This window comes from Callithrix jacchus, chromosome 2 (assembly GCF_049354715.1).
Source record: "Callithrix jacchus isolate 240 chromosome 2, calJac240_pri, whole genome shotgun sequence".
NCBI lineage: Eukaryota > Metazoa > Chordata > Mammalia > Primates > Cebidae > Callithrix > Callithrix jacchus.
The window spans coordinates 33,370,784-33,386,699 of NC_133503.1; the positions used below are offsets into that span (position 1 = coordinate 33,370,784).

Consider the following 15,916-nt stretch of genomic DNA (forward strand, 5'->3'; position numbering starts at 1 on the left):
CTCCCCTTGCAGTATGAAGACAGAGCCCCACGGTCCACGCTTCGTCGTGTGACTGGGTTGCAGCCCTCTGCTCATTTCATGGCTTGCCTTGCGCCCTGAGGTGGGTGCACTGTCACCTTGAAATGGCAGTGTGGGGCAGTAGCAGGAAGAACCCAAGCAGGCAAGCCGGGCTTCTGCTTCACTCTAAGTACCAACAGGCTTTGATTTGGTCCTGTCCTGCCTGGGTGGTGAGATGTTGTTCATTTCTCCTGGTGCTTTTGCTTAAGACACCCTCAGGAGACCTTTTTCCATAGTCTTGTGGGTTGCCTTAGTTAGCAACCCAATCACTAAAAACAAAAGGAACAGTGCTGCAAGAAGAGTGGCTCTAAATATTTGGAGCCACGTAGTGAGACCCAGAGCACTGGGCTGAAGGGAAATTTTTCCCGCGCTGTTTGGTAGAGTCTCGTCCTGAGGACAATTAAATAGTCCAGACGGGTCACTGGGTGAGACCAATTCCCTGGTTTGTTTACTTGAGCCCGATAGTTTTTCACCATCCAGCAGCAGGTCACACTCCTGCTGCACCGTGCCCCCGGGCCTGCAGAGAGCAGTCCTTTCATACCGGATTTCCACCGGCTTCCCTAAGGATCCTTGCATGTCTTTATTTGGTTGAATTGCTCTGTTGTATCTCTCAGGCTCAGGGTAGAGGACAATGTCAGTAATTACTCTTGACTTCATCTTATGCAGGCATTTGGCTTTATGTCCCGAGTTGCCCTACAAGCAGAGAAGATGAATCATCACCCAGAATGGTTCAACGTATATAACAAGGTAACTAAACTGCCTTATTTGGGAATCACTTTAATTATGGAGTTTAAGAAACTTCTTTCTTCCTTGTCATCTTGTGTAGCTAAATGTCATTGTGCTTAAGAAAGGCTTATCCTTTCTCTCAGAATCCCTGTATATTATTGCAAATTAGTAACAAATTTTCAGGCCTGCTCCTAAGAACAGTGAATAAGCTCTTTATTTTCATCCTTGTCGTTCTTCTAAAGCTAATATGAGAAAGTTGGGCCAAATGAGGCTCCTGAATTAAACTGGAGTATCAGCCATGCTGATACATTTCAAAACTTAAGGTAAATTATTGAAAGAAGTGGTAGCAACTCAGATACGGCCCTATTTATCTCGTTGAAATACATTTGCTCAAGAACTGTGCTTTGAAAACTATTAAATTCAGTATGCTGTGTAGGAACCGACCTTATTTAAGACAAAAGGCAGACTAAAAAGTGTTGAGGGGCACAATGAGATGAACCTTGTTCCTCCAGAAGTGTCCTCGCCTTTACGGTCGTGCCATTTGGAATGTCTTACCATCTAGATTTCTATGAAGTTTTCTCTGTGAAAATCTTTGAAAAAGGAGAATTTCACAATTCTCATGTGACTTATTAGAATAATTCAGAGCACCTTGGTACCAGGTTACACTTTTCTTTCCTAGTTGCTTCTCTTTGCTTGCCATTTTGCTTTTACTTTTTTAATCACTTCATCAAGAAACAGCATTCCATCCCTTACCCCCACTTCTGTAATTTGGAAATTTTTTTTTTTTTTTGAGATGGAGTCTGGCTCTGTTGCCCAGGCTGGAGTGCCTTGGTGCCATCTCAGCTCACTGAAACCTCTGCCTCCAGGTTCAAGTGATTCTCTTGCCTCAGCCTCCCAAGTAGCTGGGATCATAAGCATGCACTACCACGCCTGGGTAATTTTTAGTACAGATGGGGTTTCACCATGTTGGCCAGGCTGGTCTCAAACTCCTGAACTCAGGTGATTCGCCTGCCTTGGCCTCCCAAAGTGCTGGGATTACAGGTGTGAGCCACTGTGCCCAGCCAAAATGTGGTTTTTAAACATTGCTGCTAAGATACAACATTTGATAGCTTGGTTTTTCTCAGTGGCCTGAAAATAGTTGGTGTAATTAAAGTAATGGGAGTTCAGGTGGAACCTCAGTCTCTTTTTATTTAAAGAAACAAGATTTGAGATTCTGGCAGCTGCGTTTCCGCTTGATGTGAGAAAACTGTTGATTTCAAGGTGACTGTTGAGCCAGGCCTGGTGTAGACTGCTCTTGGAGTTCACTGGGGTTTGGAAATGTTTTGCTTATTCATAAAGTAGTATTTTCTAAATTATTGAATCCCTCATTCTCAAATATTAATGTTGAATAATAGACTGACTTCTGAACTGTCAAAGGAAAATAACCATGATTTGCTGCTCAGAGTTTTAAAAACTGCATTTCTTTTTCTTAGGTCCAGATAACGCTCACCTCCCATGACTGTGGTGAATTGACCAAAAAAGATGTGAAGCTGGCCAAGTTTATTGAAAAAGCAGCTGCTTCTGTGTGATTTCTTCCAAAATCCATGTGAAATCTTGTACATATCTTAGCTGCAATGTATACTGAAGGAAATTTACTTGAACAAATTGAGTTGTTCTTAAGGCATCATATCTAGAGGCAAAAAAAGAAAAATAACAATTTAAGTCATGTAAATTTGGTTTGCCTTTGTATACTACATTTGGTAAAATCATTGCTTAAATATGAAATGATTTAAACTTGAACTGGAGGTATTTTTCATGCTGTCTAATCATATACCTAAGATAAAAGCTATTATATTAATAATATTCAAAAAGAGAAGTGGCATTCTTTTGTTTTTTGAGACAGAGTCTCACACTGTCACCCAGGCTAGAGTGCAATGGCGCAATCTCAGCTAACTGCAACTTCCGCCTCCCGGGTTCAAGTGGTTCTGCTGCCTCAGCCTCCTGAATAGATGGGACTACAGGCTCGTGCCACCACACCCAGCCGATTTTTGTATTTTTAATAGAGACTGGGTTTTACCATCTTGACCAGGATGGTCTCGATCTCCTGATCTCATAATCCGCCTGCTTCAGCCTCCCAAAGTGCTGGGATTACAGACATGAGCCACCGTGCCCGGCCAGAAGTGGCATTCTTAAATTTGAGAAATTGGGATGGAGAGTATTCAGACAGAATTTATAACCCAGAAATTCAAGCAATTTTGGTGACTTTACAAATACTTTGTGTTGGAGAATAGTTGTAAGGTGGAAAAAGAATTATGAACTTGACAAATAGTGGGTTTTAACTTTATATAACAATTCTTCTTTTGTTTGAGATAGGGTCTTGCTCTGCCACCTAGGCTGGAGTGCAGTGGCAGGATAAGGGTTCACTGCAGCCTTAACCTCCCGGGCTCAAGCAGTTCTCCCTCCTCAGTCTCCTGAGTAGCTGGGACTATAGGCCACCATGCCTGAATAATTTTTAAAGTTTTTGTAGAGATGGGGTCTCCCATGTTGCCCAGGCTGGCCTTGAACTCTTGGGCTCAAGCAAGCCTGCCACCTCTGCCTCCCAAAGTGCAGGGGAGGCATTGTGCCCAGCCACTATAACAGTTTTTTTTCTTTTTGACACGGGGTCTTATTCTATTGCCCAGGCAGGAGTGAGGTGGTGCCACCATGGCTTACTGTAGCCTTGACCTCTCAGGTGCAAGTGATCTCCCCACCTCAGCATCCTGAGTAGCTGCGACTACAGGCATGCACCACCACACCTGGTTTATTTTCTAAACTTTTTTGTGGAGACAGGGTCTTATGCGGCCATGGCTGGTCTAGAACTTCCAGCTTCGAGTGATTCTCTTGCCTTGGCCTCCCAAAATGGGATTACAGGTGTGAACCACTGTGTCATATTTTTAATAATTATACAAGATGGAGTCTCACTATGTTGCCCAGGCTGGTCTTGAATGCGTGGGCTCAAATGATCTTCTTGCCTTGGCTTCCCAAAGTGCTGGAATTATAGGCATGAGCCACTGCGCCTAGCCCTATAACAGTTCTTATGAAGCTAAAGTTAATTTGATTTTAGCTGCTCTTACTACTTAAGTAATTAATTAGATTAAACAAGTCATAAAAATTGAGTGAGCTATCTTGGTGTGTTTTCTTTACTTTTTTCTTTCAACAGAGAGTTGAAGGAAAGGACAAGTGTCTTGTCTGTGGTTTCCAGGAATGAGTGGCAATACAAGACTTACTGTTACAGTGAGTTAAAGAGGAACTAAGGGTCATTTTTCCCCCCATCATTTGCACGTTGTGGCTCCTGAACTGAGGGTCTACAGCCACTGAAGCTAGAAGCGACTTGGGTATTATTCAGTAGTGAGCTCTACCTACTCCATGTATCACTGATGGATGTAAAAAGGAGTATCAGGTAATCTATTATTTAAAAATTGTAATAAGAGTGTTCTTTGAAGGAATTCAGGACTGTACTAATGAGATTATGATGCAGATATATCCATCTAAGAAGCATTTGTTAGTCACTTGAAGCATCATGGTAGTGGAATTAACACAGATCATCTTTGTAACCCACATCTCTTTAGAGGCCAGAGAAATCATTCATTGTTACAACAAGCAAACCTTCCCCGCTCCGTGTCATCCTTACCCCAAACCTGAGAGATGTACGGGAACATGGCACAGAGGCTGAGCTCTCTGAAGCTAGTTTCTGGCTAGTTTTGCTGGCCAGGGAGAGGCAGGTACGGTCAGTTGCCCTGTGGACATGCGGTGTGCAGGGAGAGGAAGTGGGAAAAGAGCCACCTGGGCTCTCTGGGTGCCAGGGGATCCAGACCCTTAGCACTAGAACTTGTGTTCTTAGAATTCTTTCAAAGGAAAAGACAAAGCTTTATGTTTTTATAAGCTCTTTTCTATAGTATAGATTTGGGACTTTTATACTTTTTATTACCAAAGATTTTTAGTTAAGAGCTTCAATTTTCAACGTTAATTTTTAAAAATTAGCTTTTGAGAATCATCACCTGGATTTACGTGAATTTTTTAAGCATGAAAAAATTTAAACATATTCAAAAGTACATGAATAGTACATTGAAAACTTATATACTGATCACCCAGATATAAAAACTACCAAGATTTTGTCCTAGTTGCTTCATTTTCCCTGTTTCCTTCTTTGATAAACTATTTAAAAGCAAATCCCAGATAGCTTATCATTTCACCCCTATATCCTTCAGTAAGTGTCTATGGAAAATATGGTCATTTTCTTGTATAAACTACAGTACCATTATTTTACCTAGCAAAATAATTCCTTGGTACACCTAATACCTAGGCAAAAATCAAATTGTCCTGAAGGTCATGAACGTCTTTGGACAGTAGTTTGGTTCAAACCCAGGATCTATATGAAGCCCACTCATTATAGCTGGTTGTTGTGTCTCTTTAGTCTCTTGATCTGGGGCAAGCTCCTCTTCCTTCCCCATTTCCCCATGTAATTTATTTATTGTAAAAACTGGATCAGTTGTGCTGTAGAACATTTTGCCTTCTGGATTTGTTTGTTTGCTTCCTGCAGTGTCATTTAACTTGTTTTACAATACCCTACACGGAACCCTTTTCCTCTATTGTGAGTGGAAGTCTGAGAGTCTAAACTTGATGGCTCTGTTAACATGTGTCACATGTAGCACAGTGGAGAAAGCAGGTTGTGGTTCATGATAACAGTGGTGAAGACCCGAGAATGAAGTTGCTAGATATCACCTATATGAGGGTGAGACATAAGGTCTTTATTAAGGGTCCCTGCATCTGCTGGAACTCAAAGACTTTACTGTAGAGAATCAAAGATCCCGTATCTGAAGTCCATGGAAATCCTCATGGTGGTCAATTCTGACAGAATGAAACACCAAACTTGCTTCCGGTAACTCACGTTTCAACTTAAAAGAGACACTGTCAAAGTTGGAGGCCCCCGAGTTCCCGTCTGTTCCAAATCTTTGCATGTTGGCAGTGGTTTCTCTGATGTGGTAAGCTTTGGCTTCCCTCTATTTTCTTTCTAAATGATTGCTGGAGAGGAGTTAAACAGACGACCTATGACCCCATGCATGACCTCCACAGATAGTAAACTGGGGCCAACATGGTTGATGATGTCCTTTTCTACAATGAAGTTAATGAAAGTTCTGAAAATAATAGTTACTTTCTGACGTTGATAGAATTTAGGAAACCTTGGGATAAATAGCTTAAGCCTGACTGTTTGTGTTTTTGCTATAGACAAAAAGCAGCAGCATGTACATTGTATTTGGACACAAGCTTGCCTCCATTAATGTACTGAACTACTGGACCAGTGGGGAGCACTCTGTACACTTTCTGATTCAGCATTCAGAAACATACTGTAAAGTTGGACTCTGTAGCTTTCAGTTTTGCAAAGTTTTCTATGAGACATCAGGAGCTGTAATAGGGTTTGGCCATCATATGTGAGCTTTGTGTTTCAATGCCAGTTATTCAGGACTAGTAAATGAATGACACTGCCCAGAGGATGTCAGAGTCACCAAGCTGCTGTGCCTGCCAATCTCTGACTCTCCCCGGCTATCTGTGGCTGACGTGGTGCTGCCCAGGTCACGCAGAGTGTGAGTTGCTGCTGAAAGGGCACTGGAGATGGCCCTTGGGCTTCTCATCCCAGGATGCCTGCCCTGTCCACCAATCCATGAGAAGATAGGGATGATTTCAGTAGGCCCTGGATCAGCTTGTCACCTCTGATTTCCTGTTGCTTTCCACTCACCCAGCTGGAGTTTCATTTCCAGACTAAAGTCTTCATCAATGGCTTCAGAAAAAAGGCATTCATCTGTGGCTGTGCTGATATAGTCCACCAAGAACAACTGGGCTCTTCTCTGTTGCTTTCATTGGACTACCTTCCCTCACCTCTCCAAGCAGCATGAAAGAATTCTTTACTTTTTAAATCTCTTTTCTGTGAAAGTATGCTTTGGTACTTAAAGAGGGAAGTCACAAAAGTGTACTGCTGAGTTTCCTGGAGATGAAATCCTGCTGTGCCTAGCTATGTGAGTGAGCACAGGGATCCTGATGCCATTATTTTGCATATTCAGTAGCACATGCTTACTGAGGGCCTTCTGTGTACCCTCGGGGATTGGACACAGTGACATTGGGCAGGTGGAAACAGATGGAGAACTGATGTGGGCTGTCTTGGAGCAGCTGCCCCAGGAGCCTCCTGTAGATGGATGTTGGGCAGGAGCCCTGAGACATTTAGGGGTATATAACTAAAGGATGTGGCAGGAGTTATAGGAGAAGCTGATCCCCGAGCGAATGAATGTAGAGGGAGAAGATGGGGCTAAAGTTTGAATCATGGGTACATGAATCCCAGTGATTCTTAAAACTTTGCTGTTGATGATTTTAAATGGAGAAAATGAGTACATAAGATGTTATTTCCCAGTTCAGTTTATTGGTTGCCCATAAAAGTATTTTCCTACCACAAGTGGTCATATGTACTTGTGGAACACCAAGGACCGCAGAGGCGATGGGGTGGTTCCCTCCTTTTCTTATGGACCAAGAACTTTGTTGTCCAGGAAATTTTCCAGTTTAGCCACTGAACATTTAGTACAACACCCAGGGCTACCCAGTAAAATTTTACACAGTAAAATAGGGCTACCCAGATTTTACAGTGTTGATTTGTCTTGAAAGCCAAAGGAGTTAGGGGAAGGTGAGTGAGGAAAATATATTAATCTTGAGAGTTGAACAGAGCAAAAATCCCTATCGCTTTTGTACTTAAAACATCCCTGCCTCAGAGGCTCATTCTTTATATTCTATCTAGGTGGTTTATATGTGCATATTCCATGCCTGCAGTTAGCCAACTCAGGATTTCTGTAATATAATAATATCTCCTTTTTTTTTTTTTTAAGAGATAGGGTCTCATTCTTTCATGTAGGCTGGAGTGCAGTGATGTGATCACAGCTCATTATAACCTCCAACTCCTGGACTCAAGTGATCCTCCCACCTCAGCCTCCCTGGTAGTTGGGACTACAGGTGCATGCCACCACACCCACTTAATTTATTTTTATTTTTATTTTTTATAGAGACAGTCTCACTATGTTGCCCAGGCTTGTCTTGAACTCCAGGGCTCAAGTGATCCTCCTGCCTCAACCTCCCATGGCTAATTTTTCTGTTTTTTTGAGATGGAGTTTTGCTCTTGTTGCCCAGGCTGGAGTGCAATGGCATGATCTTGGCTTACTGCAATCTCTACCTCCTGGGTTCAAGTGATTCTTTTGTCTCAGCCTCCTGAGTAGCTGGGATTATAGACACCCACCACCATGCCCAGCTAATTTTTATATATTTTTTAGTAGGCACAGGGTTTCACCATGTTGGCCAGGCTAGTCTCGAACTACTGACCTCAGATGATCTGCTTACCTTGGCCTCCCAAAGGTCTGGGATTACAGGTGTGAGCCACCACATACTGCTGCAATTTTTATTTCCTTTTTTTTTTTTTTTTTTTTTTAGAGATGGGGGTCTCACTATGTTGCCCAGGCTGATCTCAAACTCTTGGTCTCAAGTGATCCTGCTATCTTAGCCTCCCAAGTTGCTGGGATTATAATTTTTCTTTTGTTCTAAGTCAAACCCATCACAGTCTTTTCTTGTCCTTCCAGGTGTTTCCAGTGCTGGGCCCTGGATGTGTTCTCTTTTCCTTAGAGCCCAGAGAACTTTTGTTTCCCTTCTTTATATGACCTGTAACTTTTTCTAACACATTACAAAGGACCTGTGTCAGCCCCTTCAGCTGGGGGCACTCCTTGAAGGGAGGGCCTTTGTGTGGTCTGTTTCTAGTGACTTCCACCTTTAACCCAGAGCCTCATGATTCTGCATAACGTGGATGCCCATAGCCTTTTTGTTGAATGGAGACACTCAGTCTCTTTGGGAAAAGAGAATTCATGATAGACCCACTGGGGAGCTCCCCACTTCAGGAGCCTCAGACTGGTAAAGTGACAGAATGCCCAAGAGTGACCTCATAAAGCAAGGATTCCCTTTGTGGACCCTTCTCCACTGCCTCTCAGAATCCAGATGCTAAGGAAAATCTCTAAGCAGAGATTTTCTGTTGGTTGATAAAAGCAAGGAATAAAAGTTGGAAATTTGGAAAATGTCTCAACACCGTCACCAGAGCCTGTCGAAAGTCAGTTCTAGTTCACTGGTTACTACACTGACGGAATTTTGCCCAACATTCAAGAAATTTAAGTAAATATTCTCTATCTTCGTTGCCTGTTAAGAAATGTGCAAGCGGAAGTGTGAGGGCAGGGTGTTGGCATTTGCTCAGACTCTTCCCTCACAATTTGGTTTCTGTGATCGGTGAGGTTGGCATCCTGTTATGTGCCCTGTAGACTTGCATGACCAGTTTAACTCAGTTTTGTCCTTTTTTATTAATGACTGTTAGATAATCTCAAGGCTTTTCTTTCTTTTTTTTTTTTGTGGTGGCCGGGTATGGTGGCTCACGCCTGCCGAGGTAGGCGGATCACCTGAGGTCAGGAGTTTGAGACTAGCCTGGCCAACAAGGCAAAAACCCATCTCTACTAAAAATACAAAAATTAACCAGGAGTGGTCGTGTGCACCTGTAGTCCTAGCTACTTGGGAGGCTGAGTTAGGAGGATCGCTTGGACCTGTCGGGGTGGAGGTTGCAGTGAGCTGAGATTGCACCACCCCGCACTCCAGCCTGGGTGACAGAACGAGACTCTGTCTCAAAAAAAAAGGATATATATTCCATATTTTTTAACTATTATGAGAATGTATTCATTTATAACATATAATGGGAAACAGTAATATGTACTCTTTGAGAAAAATTGCAAAGCACAGATAAATGGAAATAAACAGGAAAAAGAATTGTCTGTAACCTCACCATCCATAGACAGACACTTAACATTTTGGCATATTTCCTGCTGATTTTTTTTACCCATTTTTGCACAGGTAAGATAATTTTGAACAGATAATTTTGTATCTTTGGTTTTTGTGTTTTGTTGCACACAAAACAAAACGATATAAAATGGATTGTAAACATTTTTCTAAATCCTGAAAAATGTGTTGACATATTTTAGTGCCTATATTTCAAGATGGACATACCACAAATATTTACCGAGTCCTTTTTGTTAGATGTTTAAATTGTTTTCAAGCTTCTCAGTACTGGAAATAATGCTGAGACATTTTTAGTTGAAGTTATTTCATTTCAGGTTGTATTCTCTTGGGTCAGAGAATGAATGCTTCTAAGGCTTTTCAAAAAAGCTGGTTGTTTTTCATGCTTCTGGCAGTTTTAGACAGTGCTAAATCATACTACACTGTTGCCAGCATTAGATCTTACCATGTTCAAGTCTTTGCTAATTTTATAAACAAAAATAATGGTGCATCTCCCTGGTTAGTATTGCTATAGAACATATCTGGAGAAGTTTATTGGTCTTTGGTATTTATTTCATGAGTAGGTTGTGTGCCTATTTTCTCTTGGGGTGTTCAGTTTTTTATTATTTATGTGAGCATGTGTATGGGTGATATTTGATGATTATCAGTTTTGCTTAGTAGACTGGCAATATTTAGTCTTGCTCACACTGTGTTCCCAGTGCCTACTATATTGCTTGATATGTAGTTGCCACTCAATAAAGATTTGTTGAGTGAGTAAATGAAGATGACTGTTTTGCTGGAGAAGGAGTGGTGACCATTCTTTTTCAGAGGTCCAGGGAGAGGGAACTGAGTAACTGAGTGGGGAAAGAGTATCCATGATCATCATATGTATTTCAGTGGTCATTTATTCAACATTTCATTGCTATGTAAAAGTATACGTACATTTATATTCACAGAAGGGAGAAAGCAGAGCCTTGTGCCTGCAAAAAGGTATGCATTATTTGGGCGTCCGGCTCTGTAGCGCCATAACCATACTTTATATTCAACTTTTTGACAGGCGGAAAGATGATGAGTTTCAGGCATTTGGAAAGAGAGTAATAACGAGCCATTTCTTTAAGATAATTATGATTTGTGCTGTCGGATCTAATGCCTTTTTAACGGCCTTGTGGACCAGTTATGACATCAGGTACCGCTTGTTCAGACTTCTTGAGGTAAGCAGACAAAATGGGTCAATTTTAATCTTTTTTGAAAGATGCTTTATTTCTGGAAACATTGTAAGATTTTTAAGGTATTTTGTTTCTAGAAATTTTTCGTAGAATTCTAAAAATACTCTAAAATCTGGGAAGAGGGTGACAAGAGCATCAGTGGTGACATTTTTTTTTTGAGATGGAGTCTTGTCCTGATACCTAAGCTGGAGTGCAGTGGCGCTATCTTGGCTCAGTGCAAATTCTGCCTACCGGGTTCAAGAGATTCTCCTGCATCAGCCTCCCAAGTAGCTTGGATTATAGGCACACATCAGCACGCCCAGGTAATTTTTGTAGTTTTAGTAGAGATGGGGTCTTGCCATGTTGGCCAGGCTAGTCTTGAACTCCTGACCTCAAGTGATCCACCTGCCTTGGCCTCTCAAAATGCTGGGATTACATGCATGAGCCGCCATGACTGGTCAGTGACATGGTTTTTAAGTCTCCTTGAAATCTCCTCTCAAAAACAGAGCAAGCCTGGGCAACAAAGTGGGACCCCCATCTCTGTTTAAATAAAAGTTGGGCATGGTGGTGCACACCTGTAGTCTCAGCTACTCTAGACGCTAAGGTGGGAGAGCCTGGGAGTTCGAGGCTGCAGTGAGCTGTGATTGCACCACTGCACACTAGCCTGGGCAACAGAGTGAGACCTTGTCGCAACCAACCAACCAAAAAAACCAGAGCAACTATATAGCAAAGCCAAGAACCCATAGGCAGCATTTGCAGCAAAACTAGTTAGTTTCCTTACTACAAGCCACAAGAACTGCATAGTATTAGCTTTGTGGGGGAAGAAACAGAGGGATGCTATTATGTATTCATTAAAAATGTGATGGGCTGATGATGAGAACAGCATTTGATATCAGAAAAGGTATTGCCTTGTCCAATACTGGGCTAGGTCAAGAGGTTCCTGGTAATTTTTGAAGGGGCTAGAGCAGCAGATGCTATGCACTTTTAAAGCTGACCAGCCAGAACTCTGTTTAAAGACAGGATTCCACAGACAAGATAAATATTGGAAATGGAATAAAAACTGAGCAGGTTGGAGACATAGAGATGAAGGAAGAGAAGGTTCAGATAAAATGGGAGGAGGGGAATGGAACCAGGGAACCTCACAAGTTATTTAAACAGCACAAAAGCAGAATAATGAGCTCAGTGAGATTAGAACCATACTATCTTCTAAAAGTTTAAGAAAACAATTTTATGTAGAACAGCACAATAGAAAAGGATTGATGCTGCTATAGTTGTGTTTTTAGAAAAAAAAAAGGGGTTGCGATAAAGTCTTGTACAAAATTACTTTAAGAGAAAAGAGAATAAGGTAGAGAATAATACCCTTATACATGTTGAGCATCCTGAATTTGAAAAACTGGATGAACATCCTGAATTTGAAAATCTGGAATCTGAAGTGCTCCAAAATTCAAAACATTCAGAGCTCTACTGACATGACACTACTGGAGCATTTTGGATTTAAGATTTTCAGATGTGAGTTGCTCCACCGGTAAAGATAATGCAAATATTCCAAAATCTAAAAAATTTGAAATCGGAAACACTTCTGTTCCCAAGCATTTCAGATAAGAGATACTTAACCTGTAGATAATGAGAGCCCACCACAATGACATGCCTACAAAACAGGAAAGACTGTAGCGTAGGACTTTAAAACAAGCCACATATTGAAGAAAGTGATTTAAGATAGGAAAGAACAGAAGTGAAAAGACAAAACTGAGGAAAGAATTAGAAATAAAAGAAAAATTAAAAAAAGTTCTTGGATTGCATGGATAAAAAAATAAAAGAAAAATTTCAAAAATGAAGACTAAAATAGACTAAGAGCAATTAATTGCAACAGATAATAGCTTAAGAGAAATATAGGATTAAATGTAGGACATTTTTTAAATCAATAAGAAATGAAGAGATGAAAAGGAGTCAAGAGAAAATGATGAACATTGAAGATGGAGAAGAAAAATCCTGGATAAGGACAATAGGAGCCCCTGAATTTGAAACAAAACAGAAACAAAGCAAAGGAACAGAACAGATGCTAAAATCTATCCAAGAAAAGTTACCTGAAACTAAAGGTTTGAAACTATGTGTTGAAAGAGCACACATTGCATACCTGAGAATATGGACTTTGAACAATAAACACCAAAACTACTCTAGTAAAATTACTGGATTTTAAAGGGAAGTGGGGGAGTTTAAGGAAACTGTAAGTATCAGGGCAGTGTGGCTTATAAGGAGAAGACAGTTACTTATCATTGAACTTTGCTATGGTAAAATAATATGCCAAAAGAAAATAGAGTTACATATGTAAGATACTTAAGCCAAGAAAATGAGAACCAAGAGTTTTAGATTAGAAAAACTGACTTTTGAGTATAAAGGACACAAATTCATCAATATTCAAAAACTTGGGGAATATTGTTTCTATGAGCCCTTCCTCAATAATTTACTAAATAATAAGTTTCAGCAAACCAAAATGACTAGAGAAGCATCAACATTAGGACCGAAGATGAGCATTAAGTATGTAGTTATTTGTGGAACTGATACTAATTGTGGTTTAACAGAGAGAATATAGTATATAATGAATGTATCTTCTGACAGTGAAGATAGAGTATGATTAAAACATGGGAGACCATGGGGAAAACCAATATAAAAAGTTTTAAAATAATTTTCAGTAATCAATTTAATGGGAATACTAGTAGTAATGTTATTCTGAGACTTGTATGTGTGTAATACAAGATAGAACAACTGAGTAATTACAGGACAGTTTATTTCTGTCATCCCCTGTATTCTTAAGAACCAGGATACTCATGGAAGAGAGAACCAGGAACTTCTTTGATAAATAACCAATTCCAGGTCTAGGGCAGGAGGTATACCAGATGAACCAGGATTATCTTTTCATAGACATAGCGAGGAAGCTATCAGAGACTACTGGGGCCGCCATGTCAAAAGGCTTAGGAGACTATGTGAAGAGCTTCCTACTGGTCAAAGATGGGATAGTTTGAGCTCCAATAAGAAGAATAATTACCATGTATTGGAACTCATCAAATAATCTATGAGGTTATAAGATACCCCAAAATAAACTGTCCACTTTTGGAGGATGATAAGGAACTAATCCTTTATCTTGATAATTACTAAATTCAGGGAAAGAATCAAGCATTACTGACCTTATGTAAATTGCAGTACTGAGTAAGCATATAGTAGGTGAGGGGAAACATCTTTTTATAGATGTGTCCCCCTTAATAAATAAAAAAGAAATGATATAATATTATAGTTTTTCAATACCCTACGAAGTAATTGATCTAGGCACTGACTATCAATGTCTGCTACCATCATAAAAAGAGACAACCAGAAATTATGTTCCATCTATAAAAGAACAGCACCTCTAATCTTGCCCAGGAGATCAGGAAATATGGAGGACAGAGGGATATGCTGAACTGTATGTACCATGAGCATGAACTCAGCAAAATCCAGACTGGGAGATTTTACAAGTCAAGCTCCCCGGGTTCTTTAGTAGATAAATTGTAAGGAAAGAGAAAAGGAATGGGAGACTTAAAAGACACACCAGAATTTAAAAAATTTATAAAATGACAAGACCGCTTATTTGTTCTAGGAATACATACATGGGTTTTTATCTATAAAGAAGTGCAAGGAATTACTATAAAAATTTGGATAGTCATTAATTTTTGCGGGAGGAGGGAAGTTGTAATTGGGATATGGGGCATATGAGGGGCTTCTGGGATGACAGAGTTCTATTTCTTGACCTAGGTGGTAGTTACAGGGATATTGGCCTTGAAATAATTCATTAGGCTATGTATTTGTTCATGTGGTTGTATATGTGTGTTTATTTTACAGTGAAAAGGTTAAAGATATCTTTCTTTAAGATAAATTACAGATTTCCTTCTTGGGGGTGAAAAGGTTAGCATAAACATAGTGTGGTGTCAGAAGCAGTTGAGGTGGTGGGATACCACAATTAATACTTAAAATGTGTCAGATCCACTTGGAACCACTTCTGTGAACATGTTGGTATGGCAGTGAATTCCGCACCACAATTTTACAGAGACTGGTTATGGACTGTGGAACATCATGTTAGGTATAGGACTTGGCAGGGGTTGGGAAAGAGACAAATTGAGGAACCTGAATCCTCTGATTCCCCTCCTGAGTCTGTAAGGGTCACAAAGCATGTGTCCTGGTTTAGGGACCTGGTTTGCAAGCCTAGGGAATGTTCTGTGTCATTCAGACTTTGGGGTCATACAGATTTGGGTTCAAGCCCCAGCTTCTTGCCTTATTACACACTGTGAGAATTTGGACAAGTTACTTAAGCTCTCTGTGGTTTGGCTGCAACATTTGTAAAGTGATGTAATTAATACACAACTTACAGGGTGGTGGTACAGCCATTGAAAAGAACATGTATGAAAGCCCATGGTTAACTGAAACTGAGAAATTATTAACACTCCTGGGAACCACACTGAAGGTGCTGGAAAAGACCTGAGAGAGCCCTGATTTCTCACCTCTGGCTAACCTTGAGGCTCTGCGCAAGCAGGAAATGAAGGCTAAGGCAGAGTTGTAGGTTGCTAGAGCATTGAGCATGTGCCCCCATGAGCGCCCTTGACAAGGGGCTTACTGATTTCAGTCATGTAAGGAAATTTCTGTCCAATCATTAGTAGGGCGTTAAACTGAACAGAAACCTTGGTGGCCACACATGACAAAGAATATAGACTTTACAGAATCAGTTCAGGAAAGTCAATTTAAAAAAGAAAAGAAGAGAGAACAACAGCAAACCCTGGGGAAAGGGGAAGGTATAATTTTCAGAGTTACAACATTATATTATGTAAAATGTTCAGTTTTCAGCAACAAAATCATGAGACATGCAAAGAAACAAGAGTGTATGGCTCATACACAAGAAGAAAAGCAATTAATAGAAAGTATCAGCCAGGTGCCCTGGCTCATACTTGTAATCCCAGCACTTTGGGAGGCTGAGGCAGGTGGATCACCTGAAGTCAGGAGTTTGAGGTCAGCATGGCCAACATGGTGAAATCCTGTCTTTACTAAAAATACAAAAA

General features: G+C 40.6%; 2 protein-coding genes across 14 annotated transcripts in view; both read left to right on the top strand.

The window, feature by feature from the left end:
• The window catches only part of PCBD2 (pterin-4 alpha-carbinolamine dehydratase 2), a 61,735-nt gene extending 51,323 nt beyond the window's left edge, over window positions 1–10,412 (top strand). For 8 of the 11 annotated variants that reach the window (XR_008478516.2, XR_008478517.2, XR_013530887.1 and 5 more), the window contains 2 exons: window positions 724–804; window positions 2,256–3,917. Coding sequence is in view for 4 of the 11 variants with exons in the window: in XM_002744169.6 (XP_002744215.3) it covers window positions 724–804; window positions 2,256–2,351 (177 nt within the window). In the remaining 7 variants the exon portion in view is untranslated. Of the gene's footprint in view, window positions 1–12; window positions 101–723; window positions 805–2,255; window positions 3,918–3,961 lie in introns of those variants that run through there. The other 3 variants (XR_013530888.1, XM_035285102.3, XR_008478518.2) reach the window with 3 other exon arrangements.
• Window positions 4,062–15,916, top strand: part of CATSPER3 (cation channel sperm associated 3) — a 74,180-nt gene continuing 62,325 nt past the window's right edge. For 2 of the 3 annotated variants that reach the window (XM_035285088.3, XM_003732201.6), the window contains exons 1-2: window positions 8,809–8,988; window positions 10,691–10,844. In XM_035285088.3, the coding sequence (XP_035140979.1) occupies window positions 8,894–8,988; window positions 10,691–10,844 (249 nt within the window). In that variant the 5' untranslated portion in view covers window positions 8,809–8,893. Of the gene's footprint in view, window positions 4,202–8,808; window positions 8,989–10,690; window positions 10,845–15,916 lie in introns of those variants that run through there. The other variant, XM_054249589.2, reaches the window with a different exon arrangement.